Below are 24395 nucleotides of genomic sequence, written 5' to 3'. Positions count from 1 at the left end.
AGGCAGGAGGTGCACAGGTAATGCTGCATTCAATTCTTAAGGACCATTCCTCCTAGAAGTTCCAAGAGATTCCAGAAACTTATGGGCTTGACACAAACTACACTGCAATTTTTTTTGCAGTGTTTAATGATAAGTAGACTGGAGTTTGAGAGGCAAAACTTTAGAAGGAAGGTGTATAGGGGTTTGTAAAATTAATCAGTCAACCAGAAAAACATCTTCCAATGTACTTTACAATAGAAAGTCCAAAAACTTGAATAATTTAGTAAGTCTTGTCTATTCCATTTATCTGCTATGTTTAATATTTATTCCAGTTCTCTGATGATTTGCAACTAGAACTGTTAGATGAACTTACCTTGCAATGACTTCAGTTATATAAACAATAATACCTGCCTCATACACCGTGCTTTTCATGGGTAGATCTCAAGGAAGGCGGAAGTATCATTATCTCCATTTTACATGCAATGCAGGTGCACCTCCCATTCACACACACACAAGCATTTCAACTGATTCTTAAAGGGAATAAGTAACATCATAAAGAAACTAGTTTTTACTGGCTTTCTCCTCTTCTCTTTTCCCTGTGTTTTTGTTCACCTGCTATCTCCTCTTTGCACCTGTTTTCCTATTTTTTTCACTCACCTAACACCTTTAGATTAACTGGCTCTAGGTATGTGGTGGGATAGGACAGATTAGACCATAGAAAACACCTGTGTCTAAATGTAGTTGCCCCTCAGTGACATGTACCCCTGCATCAATTTTGTAACTATTCATTTAGAATTACATTTAGCAATGTTTATGTAGACATGCACGGACAGCTAAAAACATATAGTAATAGGTGCTGCTTGACAGAAATGTGTGCTACATGTTCACCAAGAGGAAGAATTAATGGGTAGTCTGAGAGGTTTAGAAATGTTTTGAGCTGATGTTAAAGTTCAATTTCTGTGAGACATTCTTCTCCTTTTAGATCTGGATTCAGTAAGCAATTAGCAGACTGGGTTATCTGTGAAACATGGGTGTTCTTTAGGTGGTTATTTTATTATTCATAAATTGCTAGACTTTAAACCATAGACTTTTAGAAAAAAATTTTATGTAAGGTATTCAAAGAATCAAGAAGGGCATATTGTCAGCTGGTGAAATTGTCCTTGCATCATTGATTTCAATGGAAATGGAGGGAATCTATTGATTTCAGTGGAGCTATGTGAGTTCACACCAGCTGAGACTCTTGGTAGATAAGTTCTCATCACTTCAAGTTTTAATCTTGATCTATTAGCTGTCTTACAACTTCAGTCAAAATAAATATTTCATAGCAGCTTCACAGGCAATCCCCTGTACTTACCAGTCAATGCACTGTCATCAAGTATCTTCCCCCATTTTTGAAACTCTGTGCGGATTTTTGTAAACAGTCTAATTTCATTTTCAAACAACTTTTCTTCTCCCACCGCTGAACTCACGATGTCTTGATTAAACAGTTTGATTTTCTGTAATGAGATTTAGAAAAAACACTCTGAGTTCTGTAAAGGCAGCATAGCTAAGCAAGAGTGAACTTGATTCTGTTTTCCTTGTGGATAAAGGCAATCTTTTATTAAATTCCAATCGGTTAGATTTATGCAGAGCCAATGAAGGTACAGGTACAGTGTACACAGGTATCAAAGCTGAGGGCCTATTTTTGTCTGCAGAACCAGCATCTTATATTTGTAAACTGAGGACATGTGTTATGGAAATCATTGAGACGTAACCATGGAACGCTATAATGTCATATTGATCAAGTTCTGTCCAGCATTGAACTGCTCTACAAGTCAATGGGATTTGTGCTGCTAACTCACGTTGGTACTTTTGAAAATCCCAACCTAAATCTTAATTCACCTCCTTTGTCCCTTTTTCTTTACCCTAAAAGCTGCTCTAACATCAGCCAAGATTTTCAGAAATGGTGCCTATAACTGGCTCCTAAATCCAGATTCAGGCACCTATACAAGTGGCCTGATTTTCGTGGCAGTGGGTGGGTGCCCAGCATTTTTGAAAATCAGACCATTTGTTTGGGTGCCCATATTTGGCTTGAGGTACCTATTTTTAAACACCTACTTTTGAAAAAGTTGTTCTTTTTTTCTTTTCTTTTTTGTTTTAAATTTACTGCTCCTGACAGCCTTTGAGTCTGAAGTTGTCTAGTTATCAGCCAGGACAGCAGATGTACGAGCGTCTCCATCAGCATTCTGTCCATGTGCCTCAGCCCTGTTCTGGAGGGGTAGTTCCTTCTCCATGCTCATTTAGTCCTTGGTTTTCTTTGCTGAGAGAGCTAGCAATCAGCATGGACTGTGAGGTTTCTTTTTTCCTTACTGTGGCCACTTGTCTGCTGAGAACTGCTGAGACCACCAACTCATTTTGTACAGACCACTGAACAGCCATCATAGCAATTAGCAGTAACGATTTTTCAGAGCGAGCAATAGAGCCCGATGACAATAGCGAGGCTGGGTAGAAGCTGCCATACATTATCCTACTTTTGTTAGTTTCATTTTTCACACAGAGAGATGTGGTTTTGTTGGGGGCCAGCTAGATATGTGGATATGAAGATTAAAACCTTTGAGTAAATGTAGTAATCTCAGCTTCCCCTATCCTGAGTTGTCCTGAAACTTATATTATGTGACCAAAGCCCTTGGCTTTCTCAGGAGCTCATTGTCTGTATTATTTCTACTGAATATTATGTTTGACCTGGTTTCCCTGTTCCATTTTGTTTTGCTGCCTGCTTGAACTCAAACGGTTAAATCAGACTGGAATTGGGGATTGTCCTAGGCAGAAAACAAAACTAGGATTAACAGATCAGACAGCTTCAGGTACCACACCTTCATAGCAACTAAGAGAGCAATGGGGGCATTACTGGGAGATGCTACTTCCAGATGCCAGTGAAATAAACAGGCTTTATTTTGCTAAAGCTGAGACCTCACAGGCTATATCAAAGGGAGGGAACTTCAAGTGACAGGGGGGAGGTGACCCTGAGAGTGTCTGTAAAACAGCTGACAGGCTGTGAGGTCTCATTCGGAGGCAGAGGAAGCTTGTTGCAAGCAGTGTAGACTGGTTCTCCCAACTCAGAGATGAAAAAGAAGCCCCAGACCTGCCTGAGCTGTGGACAGAGAAGTTAAGCTTGGGTAAGGGAATATACGTGTAAGTTATTTTATATCCACTTCTCTAAGTTCTGTGAACGTTTCGGGCAAAATACATCATCAGACTGGACACCATGAGCCAAATGCATCCATGGTTTAAATCCAGGGATGCACTTAGGCTTATGTGTGTTGTAAGCAATGAAAGCCCTACAAAGCGTTGATGGCGGAAATCAATTTGTTTCATTTGAAATTCCTGATTTTGATAAGCTCAGGAAAGTTTAGTAATTGCTCAGCTCTCTTTGCTGTGCTACACAATCAAATACATATTTATACTTACATCTATTAGGAAAAACAACTTCTCGCCTTCTGCTTTTGGTGTGCCTTTGCCATATTTGCGTAACTCTTCAGTTGCTTTTTGGAGTTGAATGTTTATTTGCTCTTCTAAAGCGGGCAAAGATTTCTAGGGGAGAAAAAACAACAATATTTGTACAGTTTGGACAATTCCATTCTTTGAAAGAAACAGAACATTTCAGAGTGAATCTTGCACTGCCCTTAAAAGTCCAGGTATGCTCTGCAGGCTAAACTAACACTGCCTGTACTGAGAAAAAAATAGGGAAGGTTTAAAGAGTGTTGTTCTTCGGTGCTTCTCTTACATAAAAAAAAAAAAGCAGTGTTGCTTTGCTGGTCTAGTACAGCATCCTATTTAGAGGACCAGTGCATCTCAGGAACCTTTCCATTATTATTAACCAGTTGTTTATAAAAAGCACACATAGTATCTACAATATTTCATATTTACTGTATCTAAATTATTCAGGCTTCCAAAAGTTGACAATTATGATAATAGTTCGCTCTAGTTAGCACTATTCATCCATAGATCTCAAAGCGCTTTACAAAGGAAAGCAAGTATCAGAATCCCTACTTTAAAGACAGGAACACTGAATCACAGAGTGATTTACCCATGTTTAAATAGTAGATCAGCAGCAAATCTGAGAATAGAATACTGGTCAACTGACTATCACTGAGTAAAATTTTTTGGATGAATAATTTATTCACTCTAAAAAGCAGTTTCGGTCAACCCAAAACTATCTGAATATGACCCGATAGTTTCAGCTGGGGAAGAGCTGGACTTTTCTAATTTACTGACAAACTCCAAACTTTATTGGAACCAAAATGAATATTTCCCTGATTATACCCCCGGTTTGGCAGCTGAACTGAAAAATCAATTATCCGCCCAGATCTACACCTGACTGCCAAGCCAAGGCTCAGTATAGTGGACCATATACTTCCAGATTGCCATCAGGCGGGGTAATTAAAGGCTATTCATAGAAATAATTTTGAGGGGCTCAATCCTCCAAAATTGCAGGATCGGGTCCTATTTTTTTTTAAATGGTTACTCATGTAAAGTGTTTCTTTGTTAGCTTACATTAATGTGTTCCACAAGCTCAGTTGTAAGTTTCTCTGCCAAAATGGGGATAGTAGCCTTGTTTTCATCCAGAAGAACTCTGAAACAGAATAAAGAATACAAATATAGACTCGCATTTGCCAAACAAGAGAGCAGTGTCTTCCCTAGTTCTGCAACACAAAGCAGGTAAATACAGTTTCTTCAGATCAAGCAGGGGAATGCTAGTGAAGGTGCAGCTGTAGCCTCACTACATCCTGCCAAATCTGCTTTTGTGCAAGATTAGATTTGAAATGATGAGCTGTTTGCTGAACAGACTGAGAACAGAAAAAGGTTCAGATCCATAACTTCAGAAAAAGATCATGAGATGAGAATATCCACATTAATTGTTGTATTATAAGAACGTATGTACTGCTATATATGGTAGGGATACTCATTCAGAACCACTTTCGGGTTCAAAAATTCTCTTTATGCATGAAACGCTGAAGAGCAATAGTTTGTGGAGGATAGCGTTCTCCTGACACAGACCATATCTTTCCTGTGAGTTTTCCCATACTTTCCAGTGAATAGAACGATATGCGTTAATGCCCGAGCCAACAAAGCACTTTAAAACAAGTGCTTAACTTGACTCCTTTGGGACTACTTCAGAGTTTACTGGTCACCATGTTTTTAAATGGTTTTCTGAATCAGGGCTTAAATCAAACTTGAATCTGAAAAGAAGTTGCATTTAAGAGAAGTTATTTAACATGTAAACTCATTCTTGCATTTTGGAAAACACTACCACACAGACAATGCAAACAAACAAAAAAACCCATCCCAAACAAACTCGAGAATAATTCTCATTGTGGACCTAATCCAAATCCGACGGGAGTCAGCAGGAATCTTTCCATTGACCTCAATGGACTTTGGATCAGGCCCTTTTTGGCCTGTTTGAAAACTACCTGAAGTGTTCATGCTGCTCAAAGAATGCTCTCTCCTTCTGGATTGCAGAGGCCAGGGTGAGCTTGTCATGAATATCTTGCTGCCCACGACATTTAACAATCATGTAACCCTTCCTTAGGTGGATGACAAGGTTTTGTACGATATCAACAACCGACGACTCAGTTCCTCTGTCCACCAAATCTGGTTTTGTTAGGATCCCTGGGAAGTAATATGATGAGAAGATTAGACAAGCACAGAAATTAATGATGGGAAAGATCTATTGGGGGTATCTAGTCACCCAATGCAGGTCTGTTCCCTGTAACATATGCTAAAGTGACTTCTCCAGTGGTCCTGTAAAGTTTCCCCCCCACTCCCAACCCTTATCTCCTCCCCCCACCTTTTCCAGGAACACCAAATTAATAGCAGTGCTTTTACAATATTAACTTTTAATCTTTTCAGTTTTCAATATATTTATAGCCATAATATCAATGGCGGCAGGACCCCAAATTATGCTATCCCTTTAGATATCGTTTCCCTTTTATCAGTGTGCAAAATTCATGTTATTCCATAGAGCTTGTTTTTTCCTTATAGCAGGTAACTCTTTGCAGGGTTGGGGCAGGGTGGGAAGAATTTAGAACTCTATGACCTAACTTCCCCCCATTTGTATTTTTAAAAGTATGTCTCACCTAGCGTTCTCTCTCCATCAGGGTCTACCTCTTGAGCCATTTTCAGTGCCTCTGTTGTTGCGATATCCACATTACTTGGCACCACTACCAAATTTATAGTCTCTTGCTTAGCAATAAATTTTTTAATTAATTTTTTGATCTGTAATAAAATATGGTAAGAAAGAAATGCAGTAAAGTTTGATGTGACAAATGTCATTGGATGCCAGGCTCCTCCTCATCTGACTAGGTGGAATGTCATACACATGATGGATACAATCATACAATAGAAGCTAATGTGCAAATTTCAGCAGCTGAATTCAGCCTGATTATCTAAAGGTAATCCAAATGTGTAACATGCCCCAGAACAGATTGCTATTATATCAGCCTTGGAAAATTATCATAAAAATTTACTAGGGCAGGTACACAATCTAGTTGATGAATATGCTAATAATATTTTACCTGCATTAGAGACAACCAAATTATATTGTCTAAATGCACAGCTAAGAAATAAAAAATCAAGTTGGATTATATTGACATGTCAAGATCAGATAAAATGTAGAGCTAAATACATCCATCTCAAAAGTGTATCTCTCAAAAGAAAACAAAATGTCTTTTCTTTGCCTTTCAATGAGAGATTTGTAAAAAGTAAAAAAAAAAACCCAACATGAAACTTGGCTGTTTCCCCCCCCCCCCCCCATGTTTGAATCCCAAAGATCAGAGTTTCTCATGGTTTTGTGTTGTGTTGCCGAAAGTTCACACAGCTCTACTTATATTGAATTCATGTCACTATTATCCTATCTGAGTTTCCATAAATCTTCCTTTGTCTTCTATATTTCCCTTCAACAACATTTTCTGTCACGTTCAAAAAGTAAGATGCTTTATCTCCCTTATTTTGCATCTGGAGAACGTGGGCCATTCAGGACAATTGACATGTGCAGCTGGTGTCACACCAACCATTTTATTCTGGATAAAATGAGTAGAGTTGTACAAATTACTATAGTAATTTCATCACAAAATAAAGTGATTGTTTTCTTGCATTCTGGCTGGATAAGGGAGCCCACTTGTATTATCTTTGACACTGTTGCAATACATGGCCAAACCCTTCTCATTTAATTAACCTTTGATGACATTTGTCAAGTCTTTGCAACTCTCATTACAGCTTACCATTTACATGTATTGTGGAGGAGGTACTAATACACATATCTACTGTATACCACCATCCATCCCTTAAGCTCCTGCTAACACTAGGGCTACATTATAAGTGGCCTTGTTTTTGCAGAATTCTTATTTGAATTAAAAATATTTTAGTTTGTTACCTTTTCTATAATAAAGACGGGAAAATCATCACTCACTTCTACTTTATGCATTATCTCTTTCACTCCATAAAGTGTTCTACACGATTCAGAAAAAAATGGGTCAAATATTACTCTCATTTACACTGCTGTAAATTCGCAATAATGCCGCTGAAGTTAGAATTTGATCCATTATGTGGGGAAGCACTGAGAGACAGTAAAATTAATAATGGAGCCAGTTTGTCTTTTCCTTACTACACAACATGATCCTCAGTTGTAGAAGAATACACTAGATAGAATGAAACATATGCTGGTCAGCTCTACAGACAAAATTCAGCAAAAGGATAGCTCAAAACTAAAGACATTTTAAAGTGGCCACCACACTTCTTTTCAGCACTTCCTCCATCAATAACTGTCCTGTCTGTTATCTACAACATCTTTAATTCTGGTTATGAGCTAAGTGAACTGTATAGAACATTATTGTCTAGATCCTCCAGTAAAACCTTCTGTTTAAGATAATTTGTGCATTAGATCCCTACTAATGTAACTTTACTGTTTCCTAGCTCAGAACATGTATGTGCATTACCTGTTCTCCAATGTCTTGTGGCTGATTCCCCACAGCCACCCTAGCAATCCCTGGAAGATCAATCAGCGTCAGATCTGGAACATTCGGGGAGTTAATTTCTAGGGAAATTAATTCCTGGCTAATGCCCACTCCTTCACCAGCCATTGCATCCTGGGCTACAAAGGAGGAAAGGGAAAGAGAGGAAAAGCAAAGTTTAGAAACTCATCATGGGAATTTCAGATTAGCACATATCAGAACTGGAAAGCTCCTGTTACCACCTGTTTTTTTTGTATTTTTAAATTTTTTTTTTAGAAAAGCATTTTGGGGAACAATCCCGCCCAGGCAAAAATCCTATGGAAATCAATAGACTCCTTTTCAGGATTTGAGCCTTAATAAAAATTGAAGAATACATTGTCTGTGACAGGGATTGGCAACCTTTGGCACTCAGCCCATCAGGGAAATCTGCTGGTGGGCCGGGACCGTTTGTTTACCTGCAGCATTCACAGGTTTGGCCGATCGCAGTTCCCACTGGCCGCGGTTCACCGTTGCAGGCCAATGGGGACTGAGATCAGCCGAACTTGCGGACGCTGCAGGTAAACAAACCATCCCGGCCCTTCCAGTGGATTTCCTGATGGGCTGCGTGCCAAAGGTTGCCGATTCCTGGTCTCTGAATTAAACTTTCAGAAATCTCAATGTACAAAAATCAAATATCTGGAGATGGCTTATAAAAATAATAATATAGTGATACAATAAACTACTTAGCATTTACACAATTGCTTCCTCATCTTCAAAATGCTGGACACGCATTAATTAATCCTTGACAACCATGCAAGGTAGCAAAGGATTATTATACACATTCTATAAATGGATGAAGTGAGGCACAGAGATTAAGTGACCTGTCCAAGGTCATATAGCAAATCAGTGGCAGAGTCATGAACAGAATGGAAGGATATTGAGTGCCAGTACTTTGCTTTAACTATCAGACCACACTGTCTAAATCAAACACCATCTCACAGAAGCCTGCTAGTACCTGCAACTGATTTGTTAATTCAACATAACTACATCATTTCATAGCTGTGTGTTGCTGCTATTTCTTGATACCAAAGTAAATAATTTCTCATGAGAAACCTTCAGATGCATAATTAGCTTATTTGACTTTTATGTCACTTACCTCGCTCCCGTACCAATTTTTTTTTTTATTATTTCTTGAAAACCTTAGAGAATAAATGTACACTATATGCAGTATAAAAGGAAGGTGACCATGTAGATCACTGTTGTTACCAGTGTTAGAAAATGACCATAAATTTGTACAAAGTATTTCATGTAAAGTATTCTATTGAAATACTTTGTACAAATTTATGGTCATTTTCTAACAGTGGTAACAACAGTGATCTACATGGTCACCTTCCGTTTATACAGCATCATAGTATACATTTAATAGACTTAGACAATAGACTGCTAAGTATAATAATCCTGTTTATATGCATGTATCATATTTGTATGTGAAGTTATGAATATTTGCTATGTATTTGTATCTCAAACATGTGTTGTATTCCTGGGTAACCTCCCGCCCCCCAAATCAGATTTCCATCAGGTCTAACCATCCATGTGTTGATGGGCCATTGAAGAGACTCAACTCAGCCAGTGAGTTCCTCCTGTAGACATTTCAGAGGGCACTGAGTACGGTGACCATATTTCCAAAAAGGAAGACGGGATATGGCGCAGGGCTGGCCCTCTCTCTCCTCCCCAGGAAGCTGGCCCAAGCCGCTCGCCCAAGCCCCCCTCCCCACGTGGGGGGCAGGCAGGGCTCAGGCGATCAGCAACACGCTTACTGGATAGGGTGACCTTATTTGCCAAAGGCTAGGGCTGGTGTCCGTGCTTGCCCCCCCCCCCCCCTCCACCGCCCCAAACATTCCTCTGTACCCACCTTTTTTGACAAAAGCGGGAATTTGTCATGTTTGCTCTTGCCAACTGATCAAGTTGACAAGAAGAAATGGGACAAATACCCGCTTTTGCCAAATAAGTCGGGACAGCTGTCCCTGCCAGAATGGGATGTATGGTCACCCTAGCACTGAGGCAATCATTGCCCAGTGACTCAGCAAGACATGTGATAAGGACATGCGACCTAAGAATCCATCTTATTGCTAGTAACTTTCCAGGCACATGGGCTGAAAGTATAAAAGAGGATAACGTGACATCACTACTTTGTCTAAATTCCTACTTCACCCCTCTGGACTGTGATTTCTAACAAGGAAGCTTTGAACAAGGGACTGATGACCTCCAACTTGTTTGGGTGATCCAGAGAGACTTTTTGCAAGCTAGCAGACTTACCATCACTGCTATGATCCTGACCTACAGACTCTAAAATCAGTTGTATATGCTCCTTTAATCATTTAATAACTCTCTTCTTTTATATCAATAAACATTTAGTTTTAGATTACTAAAGGATTGGCATTTGTGTTGTATTTGGTAAAATGCTAAAGTTTATAATTTGACCTGGTGTGTGTGTCTGACCCTTTGGAATTAGAAGAACCTTATGTATGGTGAATCTGGTTTTCAGTAACCTTTCATCATAAAGTTCAGTGGTCTGGGTGGTGAGCCAGGGACTGGAATGCCCTAAGGAGACTGTGGTTTTGGCTTCTTGTTAACCAGTATGATGATACAAGAACTCACTTTTTGTTACTGGTTAGATAAATTTTAATGACAGAATAACCACCAGTTTAGAGTGTGCCTCTTCTGTTTCTCGGCAATCTGTCCTGAGCTGGCATTTGCAGCTATGTCCCACTTAGGCACAGTGACATATACTTAAAACCAAACAACGTTATCACCAGTAACGATGTATGTAAGTATGCAAGCTACGACAACAAGGACAATGAAACGTGAAGCTTGGGAGCATAAGTTGATAGCCCTTAGGGGTAGGAGAGATGTTTTCTCCCATCAGGTGGAACACTACAACTAGCTAGCTACATGTTTTTTTGTCTTCCCTTAGAATACTAGGTATTGGCCAATGCCAAGTGCAAGGATACACTATGGCCTGAGCTGGTCTGAAAACTCCTGGAGCAAATCACTTCTGATGTAAAATGCTGCAACGCCACTGTGAATGTGGCTCCCTGTATTCTTGGCATTCTCAGCACTGATGATCAGGGTGTTAATTTGGGAAATGTTATGCTGCATAACAGAAGGGAATAGAGGATAAAAAGGAGGATCTGATGAATTAAATCAGAATGCAATAAATAGCACTTACCTTTTCTTATTTCATTATCCACCACTGCGGGATCGTGGAGTTCTTCATCTATATCCCGGTAACTAATTTTCCCTTTCCATTCCTGCTGAGGAGCCAGTTTTTTCAGTTTGAGGGCTAAGGGACATCTGGTAACAATACCTGCAGTTGTCCATAAAGAGAGTTAATTCTGTTAACGATCATCCTTGTTACTTTGAATGGGTACAGAGCACAACACAGAATGTAGCTTTTCCCACAGTATGCAGAAGAATGCTCAAAGTTCTTCAGTTGTTAGACAGAGTAAAGTGGCTCAGAATAACAACACCTTTTGCAGAGCTTTAACATAGTGTCTTTCGTAAATACCTGGAGTGCAATTCATGTGTCTCCCGTTTAGACACTAGCTTCAGCATATGCTGTCAGAAGGTCTTTTGCATGCCCATACTGCTGCCTGGGTCATGAGAGCTGCAGGTGGGTGTCCTCCTGTGTAAGCACAGGGCTCATATTCTGCTTCTGTACCAAATGACTGGAGGATAGCTAATGTGATGCCAATTTTTAAAAATGGCTCCAGAGGTGATCTGGCAATTACAGGCCAATAAGCCTGACTTCAATACCGGGCAAACTGGTTGAAACTCTAGTAAAAAACAGAATTGTCAGACACATGATGAACATAATTTGTTGTGGAAGAGTCAGCCTGGTTTTTGTAAAGGGAACTCATGTCTCACCAATCTACTAGAATTCTTTGAGGGGGTCAACAAGCATGTGGACAAGGGGGGATCCAGTGGATATAGTGTACTTAGATTTTCAAAAAGGCTTTGACAAGGTCCCTCACCAAAGGCTCTTAAGCAAAATAAGCTATCATGGGATAAGAGGGAAGGTTCTCTCATGGACTGATAACTGGTGAAAAGATAGGAAATAAAGGGTAGGAATAAATGGTCAGTTTTCAGAATGGAGAGAGGTAAATAGTGGTGTCCCTCAGGGGTCTGTACAGGGACTGGTACTATTCAGCATATTCATAAATGATCTGGAAAAAGGGGTAAACAGTGAGGTGGCAAAATTTGTAGATGATACAAAACTACTCAAGATAGTTAAGTCCAAAGCAGACTGTGAAGAGCTACAAAGGGATTGCACAAAACTGGGTGACTGGACAACAAAATGGCAGCTTAAATTCAATGTTGATAAATGCAAAGTAATGCACATTGAAAAACATAATCCCAACTATACATATAAAATGATGAGGTCTGTCACGGAGCAGCCCAGGTGACGGACCTGGAGACCCGCGGAGACCCTTGGGACTCATGGGAGACCCCAACTCTCAAGCCGGGAGGAAGCTATACACACCCGGGGGTGTGTGATGGACTGGTACCTTACCCCCAGTAAGCCTCCATGTGTTTTGGTAGGACCCCCCTGCTAAGCCAGTGGCAAGGTCCTACGTCGTCGTTAGGGCCGCAGGCCGGGGCCCGGTCGAGTGGGAGAGACTCTGGCCATTTGGCCGTACCGCCCAGCAACCAGGGGCGATCCTATAGACTGTGGCCATTGGGCTGTACTGCCCGGCAACCAGGGGCGTAAACCCTCACAAGGTCTAAATTACCTGTTACCACTCAAGAAAGAGATCTTGGAGTCATTGTGCATAGTTCTCTGAAAACATCCACTCAATGTGCAGCAGAAGTCAAAAAAGCGAACAGAATGTTGGGAATCATTAAGAAAGGGATAGATGATAAGGCATAAAGTATCAGGTTGCCTCATATAAATCCATGGTACATCCACATCTTGAATACTATGTGCAGATTTGGTCGCCCCATCTCAAAAAAGATATATTGGAATTGGAAAAGGTTCAGAAAAGGGCAACAAAAATTATTAGGGGTATGGAACGGCTTCTGTATTAGGAGAGATTAATAAGATTGGGACTTTTCAGCTTGGAAAAGAGACGACTTAGGGGGGGGATATGATTGAAGTCTATAAAATCATGACTGGTGTGGAGAGAGTAAATAAGGAAGTGTTAGCCAGGATGGGCAGGGAAGGTGTTCCTAGACTCTGTTTGCCAGAAGCTGAGAATGGGTGACAGGCAGGGTGACCAGATGTCCTGATTTTATAGGGACAGTCTGGGGCTTTGTCTTATATAGGCACCTATTAACCCCCACCCCCTGTCCCGTCTGGTCACCCTAGCGACAGGGGATGGAACACTTGATGATTACCTATTCTGTTCATTCCCTCTGGGGCACCTGGCATTGGCCACTGTCAGAAGACTGGATACTGGGCTAGATGGACCTTGGTCTGACCCAATATAGCCATTCTTATGTTCTTTGGGACAAAGGTTGCTATTATCTGGCTAGGAAACAGTGTTGATTCCCTTTCAAAGGTTTCACTCCACACAATTACCTCTGCTATTAATGCTGCAGGAGGAGTGTTGCACTGATACATGCTCCTCAGCTAGCTGAAGTGGGAGATATACCAACCCATGGTAAAGATATGCAGAGGGAGAAGTGCAACAGATGTTCTAAGGCAGTGGTTTTCAAACTTTTTTTCTGGCAACCTAGTTGAAGAAAATTGTTGATGCTCATGACCCAATGGAGCTGGGGATGAGAGGTGTGGGAGGGGGCTCAGGGCTGGGGCAGAGGGTTGGGGTGAGGAATGAGGGGTTCAGGGTGTGGGAGGGGGCTCTGGGCTGGGGCAGGGGTTTGGGGTGCGGGAGGGGGGTCAAGGCTCTGGGCTGGGGCTGGGGATGAGGGGTTCAGGGTATCGGAGGGGGCTCTGGATTGGGGCAGGGGGTTGGAGTGCAGGGGGGTGAGGCTCTGGGATGGGGCTGGGGATGAGGGGTTTGGGATTGTCATAACTATAAAGGGAAGGGTAATAGCTGTCCTGTGTACAGTACTATAAAATCCCTCCTGGCCAGAGACTCCAAAATCCTTTTCCCTGTAAAGGGTTAAGAAGCTCAGGTAACCTGGCTGGCATCTGACCTAAAGGACGAATAAGGGGACAAGATACTTTCAAATCTTGGGGGGGGGGAGGCTTTTGTTTGTGTTCTTTGTTTGGGAGTGTGTTCGTTCTCGGGACTGAGAGGGACCAGACATCAATCCAGGTTCTCCACATCTTTCTACAAGTCTCTCCTATTTCAAACTTGTAAGTAAATAGCCAGGTAAGGCGTGTTAGTTTTCCTTTGTTTTCTCAACTTGTAAATGTACCTTTTACTAGAGTGTTTATCTTTGTTTGCTGTACTTTGAACCTGAGACTAGAGGGGAGTCCTCTGAGCTCTTTAAGTTTGATTACCCTGTAGGGTTAATTTCCATACTGATTTTACAGAGATGATTTTTACCTTTTTTTTTAATTAAAAGCTTTCTTTTTAGAACCTGATTGATTTTTCCTTGTTTTAAGATCCAAGGGGTTTGGATCTTGATTCATCAGGAGTTGGTGGAAGGAAGGAGGGGGGATGGTTAATTTCTCCCTGTTGTAGATCCCAGGGGGGTTGGAACTGTATTCACCAGGAGTTGGTGGGAGGAAGGAGGGGGAATGGTTAATTTCTCCTTGTTTTAAAATCCAAGGGGTTTGGATCTGTATTCACCAGGGAATTGGTGAAGGTTTTTCAAGGCTTCCCAGGGAGGGAAAATTGATGGTGGCAGCGGAACCAGAGCTAAGCTGGTAGTTAAGCTTAGAAGTTTTCATGCAGGCCCCTACATTTGTACCCTAAAGTTCAAAGTGGGGATCCAGCCTTGACAGGGGTGCAGGAGGGGGCTCCGGTTTTGTGGGGGAGCTCATGGCTGGGGCAGAGGATTGGGGCGTGGGGTTGAAACACAGGATTACCTCTGGTGGCTCCTGGTCAGCGGTGCAGGCGGGATGCAAAGGCAGGCTTCCCGTCTCCTCCTGGCACCGCAGACTGTGCTGTGCCCCAGAAGCAGCCAGCAGCAGGTCTGGCTCCACACAGCTCTTGCCCACAGGCACCGCAGTGCTTGGGGTGGGGGCAGTGTGCAGTGCCCCGTGGCCCCCCTGCCTAGGAGCTGGACCAGCTGCTGGCTGCTTCCGGGGTGCAGCACGGTGTCAGAACAGGAAGGGACTACTAGTTTTTACTGGCCAGCCACCAGGGTCCCTGAGTGCTGAGCAAGGCGACCCAGTGCCTTGCATTCTGTGACCCAGTACTGGGTCACGACCCAAAGTTTGAAAACCACTGTTCTAAGGCATTGGTTGGTGTTTAAAATCTTTCTGTAGTTCTGACGAAGGAAAACTTTATTTTAAATATGAAAATAGAACCTCTAGAAAACAAAATTAAAAGCTGCATCTTGGCGTAAGGGATGGTGTAGAATACACTAAAATACCAGATGTTATCAGAAAATAGTTTCATGTGCTTGAGACATTACTGCCCACCAAATATGAGCCACCCTGAAACTGTGGAGGTGTATTAGATTTCTTGGGGAATTTCAGTAACATACTCACTGAATGTGGCAATCCACCTGAAAACATGACTAAGCTAAAGTATCAAGTTTCAGAGTAGCAGCCGTGTTAGTCTGTATCCACAAAAAGAACAGGAGTACTTGTGGCACCTTAGAGACTAACAGATTTATTAGAGCATAAGCTTTCGTGGACTACAGCCCACTTCTTCGGATGCATATAGAATGGAACATATATTGAGGAGATATATATACACACATACAGAGAGCATAAACAGGTGGGAGTTAATCTGTTAGCCTCTAAGGTGCCACAAGTACTCCTGTTCTTTTTGCTAAAGTATCAAGTCCCCTTTATATCCTTCAGTGATTGGAATTGGGTGCTGGTTATGAAGAGATCTAAACAAATGCATTTCTTGAACTAAAAATGTTTCCTTAATATGTTTCCTGATCTGTGTAGATCAATCATAACGATAAAGCAAAAATTAGATATACTATAGCAAAAGTGATAAAAATTCAAGTATTTACTGAGGAATTGAGAGATTTTTTTCAACTGGTAGGGAGTTTGCAGTTTGTTTGTTTTTTATTTATTGTAATGAGTAAGGATGGGCATCCTTCTGAACCACAAATAGTCCCTCTTACCTAGTAGAACACTTCTAGATGTTTCCCACCTGACTGGAAAAAGTGACTTACTGCTCAAGGATATAGTCATAACTTGAACTGGTCAAAAATTTTCTGACAATTTCCAGCAATGTTCTGAATCAGAAAATGCTGATTCAACAAAATCAAAATGTTCATAGAATCGCAGAACTAGAAGGGCCCTCAAGAGGTCATCTAGTCCAGTCCCTTGCAGGATTAGGTATTATCTAATTCTAAACCATCCCTGACAGGTGTTTGTCTAGAGGTGGGCAAACTACAGCCCGTGGGACCCTCCTGCCCGGCCCCTGAGCTCCTGGCCTGGGAGGCTAGCCCCCGGCCCCTGCCCTGCGGTTCCCCCTCCCCTTCAGCCTCAGCTCACCCCACCGCTGGTGCAATGCTCTGGGCAGTGGGGCTGCCAGCTCCTGGGGCAGCGCAGCTGCAGAGCCCGGCCTGACCTGGTGCTCTGTGCTGCGCGGTGGCGTGGCTGGCTCCAGCTGGGCGGTGCAGCTGTAGCACCGCCAGCCACCGTTGCTCCAGGCAGCGCGGTAAGGGGCTGGGGGCAGGGAGGGTTGGTTGTTGCTCTTCTCTGGACTTTTACCAATTTGTCCACATCTTTCCTGAAATGTGGCTCCCAGAACTGGACACAATACGCCAGTAGAGGCCTAATCAGCACAGAATAGAGCGGAAGAATTACTTCTCATGTCTTGCTTACAATACTCCTGCTAATACATCCCAGAATGATGTTAGCTTTTTTTGCAACAGTGTTACACTGTTCACTCATATTTAGCTTATGGTCCACTATGATCACCAGATCCCTTTCCACAGTACTCCTTCCTAGGCAGTCATTTCCCATTTTGTATGTGTGTAACTGATTGTACTCTATTTAGGAAGGAACAAAAGTCATTAAGCACCTCTGCTATTTCCACATTTTCTGTTGGTATTCCCTCCCCCCTCATTGAGTAACGGGCCTACTCAGTCCGTGGTTTTCCTCTTCTAATGTATTTGTAGAATGTTTTCTTCTTACCCTTTATGTCTCTAGCTAGTTTGATCTCGTTTTGTGCCTTGGCCTTTCTAACTTTGTCCCTACATACTTGTGTTATTTGTTTATGTTCATCCTTTGTAATTTGACCTAGTTTCCACTTTTTGTAGGACTCTTCTTTGATTTTTAGATCATTGAAGATCTCCTGGTTAAGCCTTATCTTTCCTATGCAGTGGGATAGTTTGCTCTTTTGCCCTTAATAATGTCTCTCTGAAAAACTGCCAACTGTCTTCAATTGTTTTTCCCCTTTGACTTGCTTCCCATGGAATCTTACCTACCAACTCCCTGAGTTTGCTAAAGTCTGCCTTCTTGAAATCCATTGTCTTTATTGTGCTGTTCTCCCTCCTACCATTCCTTAGAATCATGAACTTTTATCATTTTATAACTTTCACCCAAAACTGCCTTCCACTTTCAAATTCTCAACCAGTTCCTCCCTATTTGTCAAAATCAAATGTAGAACAGCCTCTGCCCAGTAGCTTTCTCCACCTTCTGAAATAAAGAATTGTCTCCAATACATTCCAAGAACTTGTTGGACAATCTGTGCCCTGCTGTGTTGTTTTCCCAACAAATGCCTGCATAGTTGAAGTCCCCCATCACCACCAAGTCCTATGTTTTGGATGATTTTGTTAGTTGTTTAAAAAAAGCCTCATCCACCTGGTTAGGTGGTCTGTAGTAGACCCCTACCATGACATCACCCTTGTTTTTTACCCCTTTTATCCTTACCCAGAGACTTTCAACAACTCTGTCTCCTATTTCCATCTCAACCTCAGTCCAAGTGTATACATGTTTAATATATAAGGCTACACCTCCTCCCTTTTCCCCCGCCTGTCCTTCCTGAGCAAACTGTACCCTTCTATACCAATAGTCCAGTCATGCATATTATCCCACCGAGTCTGTCCGATGCCAACTATGTCATAGTTGTGTTTATTTACTAGCATTTTGAGTTCTTCCTGCTTATTCACCATACTTTTCACATTAGTATACAGACATCTAAGACACTGATTTGATTTCCAGCTCCCCAGTTCTGTGTCATCTCTCCTTTATGTTGCAGGGAGATGTGTTGACTTAAACAAAATTTAATTTAGAAAAATCTAAACTATTGACTTTGGGTTTTTTTTTCATTTCAAATGACTTTTTCTTTCAATTTTTATTTTATATTCTAAGTTATAATAGAACATAAAGTCAACATTGAAACAAAACATTTCAATGTTATTGAATCTAAATGTTTCAATTGACCCAAAATAACATTTCCAAAAATTGTTTCACAATTAAGTCTGAAATATGATGTTGTTTTCCAATATGGAATGAAAGCAAATTTCAAAACAGTGGAATTTCCCACAAAAGGGATATTCCAGTTGCCGGACAGTTCTCATCATAACAGTGTTTTCTGTATGATGGGATTGGGAAAATACAAATTTTTTTGTGTTGTGTCAGGGATGAATCTAAACCCAACTTTCAGTGTCCCCAAACTGACATGAAGTACAGAATATCAGATAGAAACACACCACTGCGACTCGGGGAAGAGTCAGATTTCTGAGATGAAAAGGTGAAAGGTAAATTCTTACCACTGCCTCTAGGAAGAGCGACTCCGGACAGGGCTTCTAGAACTGAGCTTTTTCCAGAACTCTGGTCTCCAATCACTGCAATTGCTGGCAAAGCCAGGTCCTTCTCTACTCCGAGCGCTCTCAGGGAGTCAATGAGATCAATACAGGGACGGATTTTCTCCTCATAGTAGTTGTACAAGGTGTGTTCTGTGTTCTGTAAGAATAGTGTTTCATTTAATTTGAGCTTGTTTCACAGAATCAGGCGAAGTTAAACATGTCTATGCCATAAATGATGTACATCATCAGCAAACTATACTTCACACCACCAGACCACTCGCTTAGTACTGTGAGCTACAAGCCTTCTGTAGTATTCTTGACAAGGTAAACACACTTCTGTAAATTCAGCAAAATTTAGCTAATTTGCACCAATGGCTGAAATATCTATTGCAAATTACTGAATTTTATAAATTAGCAAGTAAGTGAATACACAATAAGAAAAGTAAGAACAACACCCCATCAAATGTACTTTGTTCCGTTATTTTTGGTAACTGCAGTTTTTTTTCTTTCATTTATTTATAATGCATCATACATTTACAGTGCAAATATTTGTAATAAAAAATAAATATAAAGTGAGCACTGTACACTTTGTATTCTGTGTTGTAACTGAAATTAATATATTTGAAAATGAGTAAACATCCAAAAATATTTAAAATAAATGGTATTCTATAGCTTAACAGCATGATGAATCACGTGATTAATTGTGATTTATTTTTTTAATCGCTTGACAGCCCTAATTTTATGATTTAACAGGTCAGGCAGCTTCCTATTTTAATCTAAAATTTGGTATCTGTGTATAGAGATAAAGAGCTAAATTCTTATCTCCCAGCCTGAATTAAAAACACTATTTCAGGAAATAAATATATGAAAAGACAAATACAGAATAGCTATCTTTAGTGATAAGTAAAACAATACTTATCACCAGAAGAAAATATTTTTGAACCCCTGGAGCATAACTGCAATGCTTATTATCTAATAACTTTATTTAACTGCTTTATTAACTTTAGTATAAATTTTTCAAAAGTCTATTCTGGTTTTCTCAGTGTTAAACATAGGAAACATTAAATAAGAGTCTTGGTATTTCTACCAATTTCTGTTGAATGCACTGGAGCCTCGTGTAGAAGAACAAAAACCCAAATCCCATAATATCTGTTTAAAGTTTCTTATTGTGAATATTCATTAAGGTATACATTCTAGGGGAAAGCTGGAGTTAGGCTGTGGCCCTTCTATTTTCGATGCCTACTTTTCTTTTCTTTTTTTTTTAAATCTGTAAATGAAATGCAGGTGCGAATCTTAGGGCTTGGCTACACTTGCAAGTTAGAGCACATTAAAGCAGCCCAGGCGCCCTAGCTCTCGACCAGTCCACACTGGCAAGGCACTTAGAGTGCCTGGACTCTGCAGCTGGAGCGCTCCTGGTAATCCACCTCCACAAGAAGCATAGCGCTTGCTGCTCCTTGGCTGAAACACCCGGGCGTCAGTGTGAATGAGGTGTTGCATTACTGCACTGTGATTGGTCTCCAGAAACATCCCATAATTCCCTTAAGTCAAGTGACCACTCTTGTTATTGTTTTGAACTCGGCTGCAGGCATGCAGATATTCCCTTTCAAAGCTCCGTTTCTGGCAGCCGGCATGCTTATCTGCTCCGGGACAAAACAACCATTACTGTGGAATGCTGCTTGCTGTGAGTGTGTGAGAGAGGGGGGAGCGAGGGGGGTCTGCTGCTGTCTGAACTTACAAGACAGCATGCTGACACGTTCTCAGCACCCCAAAAACCCACTCTCTCTCCCCCCACATACACACAACACACTCCCTGTCACACCTCACCCCCATTTGAAAAGCATGTTGCAGCCACTTGAATGCTGGGATAGCTACCACAATGCACTGCTCTCTGTGGCGTCGCAAGAGCTACTAATGTGGCCATGCCAGTGCGCTTGAATCAGACAGTGTGAACACACTGCAGCACTTTCCCTACTGTGCTCTCCGAGGGCTGATTTAACACACAGCGCTCTACATCTGCAAGTGTTGCCAGGGCCAGCTCCAGGGTTTTTGCCGCCCCATGCAGCCAAAAAATAAATAAAAAGCCACGATCGTGATCTGCGGCACTTAGGCCGCGACTCTACCGCTGCCGCTTCATTCTTCATCGGCAATTTGGCAGCAGGTCCTTCCTGCCGAGAGGGACTGAGGGACCCGCCGCCGAAGAGCCGGATGTGCCGCCCCCTTCCATGTGCCGCCCCAAGCACCAGCTTGCTATGCTGGTGCCTGGAGCCGGCCCTGAGTGTAGCCATGCCCTTAGTAATTACATGACTGAACACCTGACCCCGATCCTGCAAAGATTTACACATATGATTTACAAAGTATTATACGAGTCAAAGGGATTTACACATGTGCATGAAGTTAAACATGTGCATAAGTATTTGCAGGATTAGTGCCCAGACTTTCTCACACAGAGACAGAATTATTTTGATCCGTGCCTGAAAATCATGTGTGCAGAAGTGAAGGCAGACTGCTGAAAATTCAGCCCTAAATGACAGCAGCAGCTGAGCATTAAAATCTCAGAAGAGGTGTCAGTTTTCACTCAAGTGCCAAGTATCCGACTTGCCTCATTCTGTTGCTCTTCGAGATCAGGGATTCCCCCTTGCTGTTTCATCTCTTCTTGATATTTCTCAGACTCCGCACACTGGGCTGCTGCTATCTGTCTCTGAATCATCTCATTCCACTCTGGAGGTGCACTCTGCATGCAAGGGTGTGGCACTGCAGTAGCTCCTTTTGACTCTGTTGGTTGCAGTCTTGTTAAAGCTTCTTTTGACTGTGTTGGGAGTGATCCTGGAAAAACTGCTTTAGACTGTGGGTCAATCAGCCCAGCCGCCCAATCAGCAGCCACACTCTGCATGGAAGGGAGGGAGGGAGGCGAGGGAGAAAAAACCCCCAGACATTTTAACCTTGTTACCAATTCCTCCCGGATGGCTATTTAGAGACGCAAAAGCCGAACATGTCCGGGGAAATACGGACGGATGGTAACCCTAAGGTTACCCTAAAGTAGGAGAGATGGGGAGGAAGGCAGAGAGCACATTAGTCAGTTGAGAGACTGCATTAGCTTAGTGGGGTCTGTCCTCAGCCTCTTCCCAGGGAGAGGTGAGGGTGCTCCCTGCTTCTCTCAGGCAAACAGACCCCAAGACCCACTTAACTGCTCCTAGGCCCCCCTTTTTAAGCTCCCCCACCCTCAGGATCCTTGCCCCAGCGTCTTTTCTCCCTTAGGGCACAGCCCTGGGCCCTCACCTCTCCCTAGAGTGACTCCCCTTTCCCACCCTACCAGTTCCAACCCCCCCCGGCCACTGGGGATTCTCTGCTTCTTCCCCCCCACAACTGGGGCCCCTGTGCTTCCCCTCCACCTTGACTGACTCTTTACTTGCCTGTCCCATCCCCAGAGGCCCTAGTGCAGTGGAGGAAACTGACTGTGGGTGCCACAACCAGACAACCCCGGCTCCTGAAGGAGGGGACCTGCCTGCATGGTGCAGCAGGTAAGAGCTCCGACTGGGGCTGGGGCGTGTGCTGCGACTAGACCTGTGGTGCAAAACTCGGGAGGGGAAGGAGGAGCCTCTCCACCCTCCTTAAATTGCGCCCCAGCTACTTGTGTCAGCCCCAGGCCATTTCATGTTTCAAAAGGACAAATCTGGACAACTAGTGGCTGGCTCTGCTTCTTAGGGACACTCCCTTTGCTTAAAAATGGCCTGTAAAAGAACAAAAAAGGGGTTGTGGCCTTTCTGCTGCATTATATTGTGAAAAGCAGAACTGGAAGTTTTTTCTTTTTTCTTTTCCTGTTTAGTTTTAATGTAGTAAAAATTCAGGTTTTGTCTCCCCTCCTTTTCCTGGAAAAATATCTGAATGGCTGGAGAAACAGGAGGTTTATGATCTCAGTTACCATGGCAATTAGACTGAGAGAGGCAGTGATTTTTTTTTCTTTAATGTGGTTGGTTTAAAAATGGAGGGGGCGTTTGTTTTATTAAAAACCTACTTAATTGAGATGCTTGAAAAAAGGAGTAAGAAGAAAAATTCTTTAGTGGAAGTATCATAACCCTCATCCCTTTAATCAATGGCTGATCCAGACTTCTGGGTCTTCTAAAACAAGCCTATAGCAAAATGGGGAAGACTAGACTTGACATTAGTTACAGTTCTAATGCATGAAACCAGCAGAGGAGAAAAAAAATAGAACTTTTTAAAAAAACCCAACCATTTAGGGTTTCTTTATACTTCATAAACAAGAAAAAGTTGTACATGTCCAACTTCATTGTTAAACTCACCTTAAATCAACACTTTGCCGGCCTTCAGTCCTGGCCCTGAGGCAGCTGAGCGAGACTGGGTAGCAATCAGTCCCAAACTGCTCCTGAAAACCCATGTTAATCAGTGGAGATATCTCATCCAAGGAAAAATACATGGTTGAAATAGGGACATTTGAAAATGAAAAAAATAAACAAACGAATAGAGGAATTTTTTGAAAAAAATGTCGTTTTTTAACTAGCTATAGAGCTGGCTGAATTTTTTTCAAATTTTGTGAAAAAAAGTTATTTTTCAAAAGTATTCCACAATTCTCTCCTCCTTCTTTCCCTCCCCTTTGTTGTTGTCGACAGGACTGCTGCTAGTAAAGTCACACATTATTCCCTTCCAGAGCAACCTGTAACCCCATTCATCAATATAATACTGGATTAATTTTTTCCTTCACCTTTATGTATTTATCTCCCAGTGTGTCATGAATCCATTCCTAAATATACTGAAATAGCACCCACTGATTTCATTATTAGTAATGAAAATTAAGCATTAATTAACAAGTTTTTTTTAATATGTGACCCTAACTACAATCCTGCTCACTTTCCGATGGCTGTTTTGGAGCTGTGGTGCTAAAAGAAAGGGCCTAAATTTAGGCCATGTCTACACTACCACTTATAATGATAAAACTTACGTCGCTCAGAGGTGTGAATATTCTAGCCCCTTGAGTGACATAAATTACGCTGGCATAAATGGGAGTGTGCACAGTGCTATGTTGGGAGAGGAGTTTCTCCCATTGCCCGTTAGGGATGGTTTAATTATGCCAAAGGGAGATCTCTCTCCTGTCATCTTAGGGCTTGGCTACACTTGCAAGTTAGAGTACATAAAATCAGCCCTAGGCACCCTAACTCCTGAGGTGTCCACACTGGCAAGGCACTTAAAGTGCCTGGACTCCGGGGCTGGAGCGCTCCTGGTAATCCACCCCCACGAGAAGCATAGAGCTTGCTGCGCCCTGGCTGAAACGCCCAGGTGTCAGTGTGCACAATGTGTTGCATTACTGTGCTGTGATTGGCCTCTGGAAACGTCCCATAATCCCCTGAAGTCAAATGGCCACTCTGGTCATTGTTTTGAACTTGGCTGCAGGCATGTGGATATCCCCTTTCAAAGCTCCGTTTCTGACAGCCAGCATGCTTATCTGCTCCGGGATACAAAGCAAACCATTACTGTGGACTGCTCCTGCTGCAGAGGCAGGCATTTGTGCGTGTGTGTGTGTGTGAGAGAGAGAGGTGGGGGGGGTGGGTCTGCTGCTGTCTGAACTTACAAGACAGCATG

At 42.1% G+C, this 24395-nt stretch overlaps 1 protein-coding gene across 1 annotated transcript in view; it reads right to left on the bottom strand.

Moving 5' to 3' along the window:
* The window catches only part of LOC128835220 (interferon-induced GTP-binding protein Mx1-like), a 30874-nt gene extending 8652 nt beyond the window's left edge, over positions 1 to 22222 (bottom strand). Inside the window, exons 1-10 of the mRNA XM_054024611.1 lie at positions 22214 to 22222; positions 21403 to 21645; positions 18768 to 18960; positions 11176 to 11313; positions 7953 to 8107; positions 6096 to 6234; positions 5430 to 5628; positions 4513 to 4591; positions 3427 to 3549; positions 1334 to 1475 (exon numbers count right to left, since the gene is read on the bottom strand). Of these exons, the coding sequence (XP_053880586.1) occupies positions 1334 to 1475; positions 3427 to 3549; positions 4513 to 4591; positions 5430 to 5628; positions 6096 to 6234; positions 7953 to 8107; positions 11176 to 11313; positions 18768 to 18960; positions 21403 to 21645; positions 22214 to 22222 (1420 nt within the window). The remainder of the gene's footprint in view (positions 1 to 1333; positions 1476 to 3426; positions 3550 to 4512; positions 4592 to 5429; positions 5629 to 6095; positions 6235 to 7952; positions 8108 to 11175; positions 11314 to 18767; positions 18961 to 21402; positions 21646 to 22213) is intronic.
* Between the last annotated feature and the right edge of the window lie 2173 nt (positions 22223 to 24395).

Source organism: Malaclemys terrapin, chromosome 1 (assembly GCF_027887155.1).
Source record: "Malaclemys terrapin pileata isolate rMalTer1 chromosome 1, rMalTer1.hap1, whole genome shotgun sequence".
In the NCBI taxonomy this organism is placed as follows: domain Eukaryota; kingdom Metazoa; phylum Chordata; order Testudines; family Emydidae; genus Malaclemys; species Malaclemys terrapin.
The sequence above is the reverse complement of the archived record's forward strand: the minus strand, read 5'-3'. Positions and strand labels throughout refer to the sequence as shown.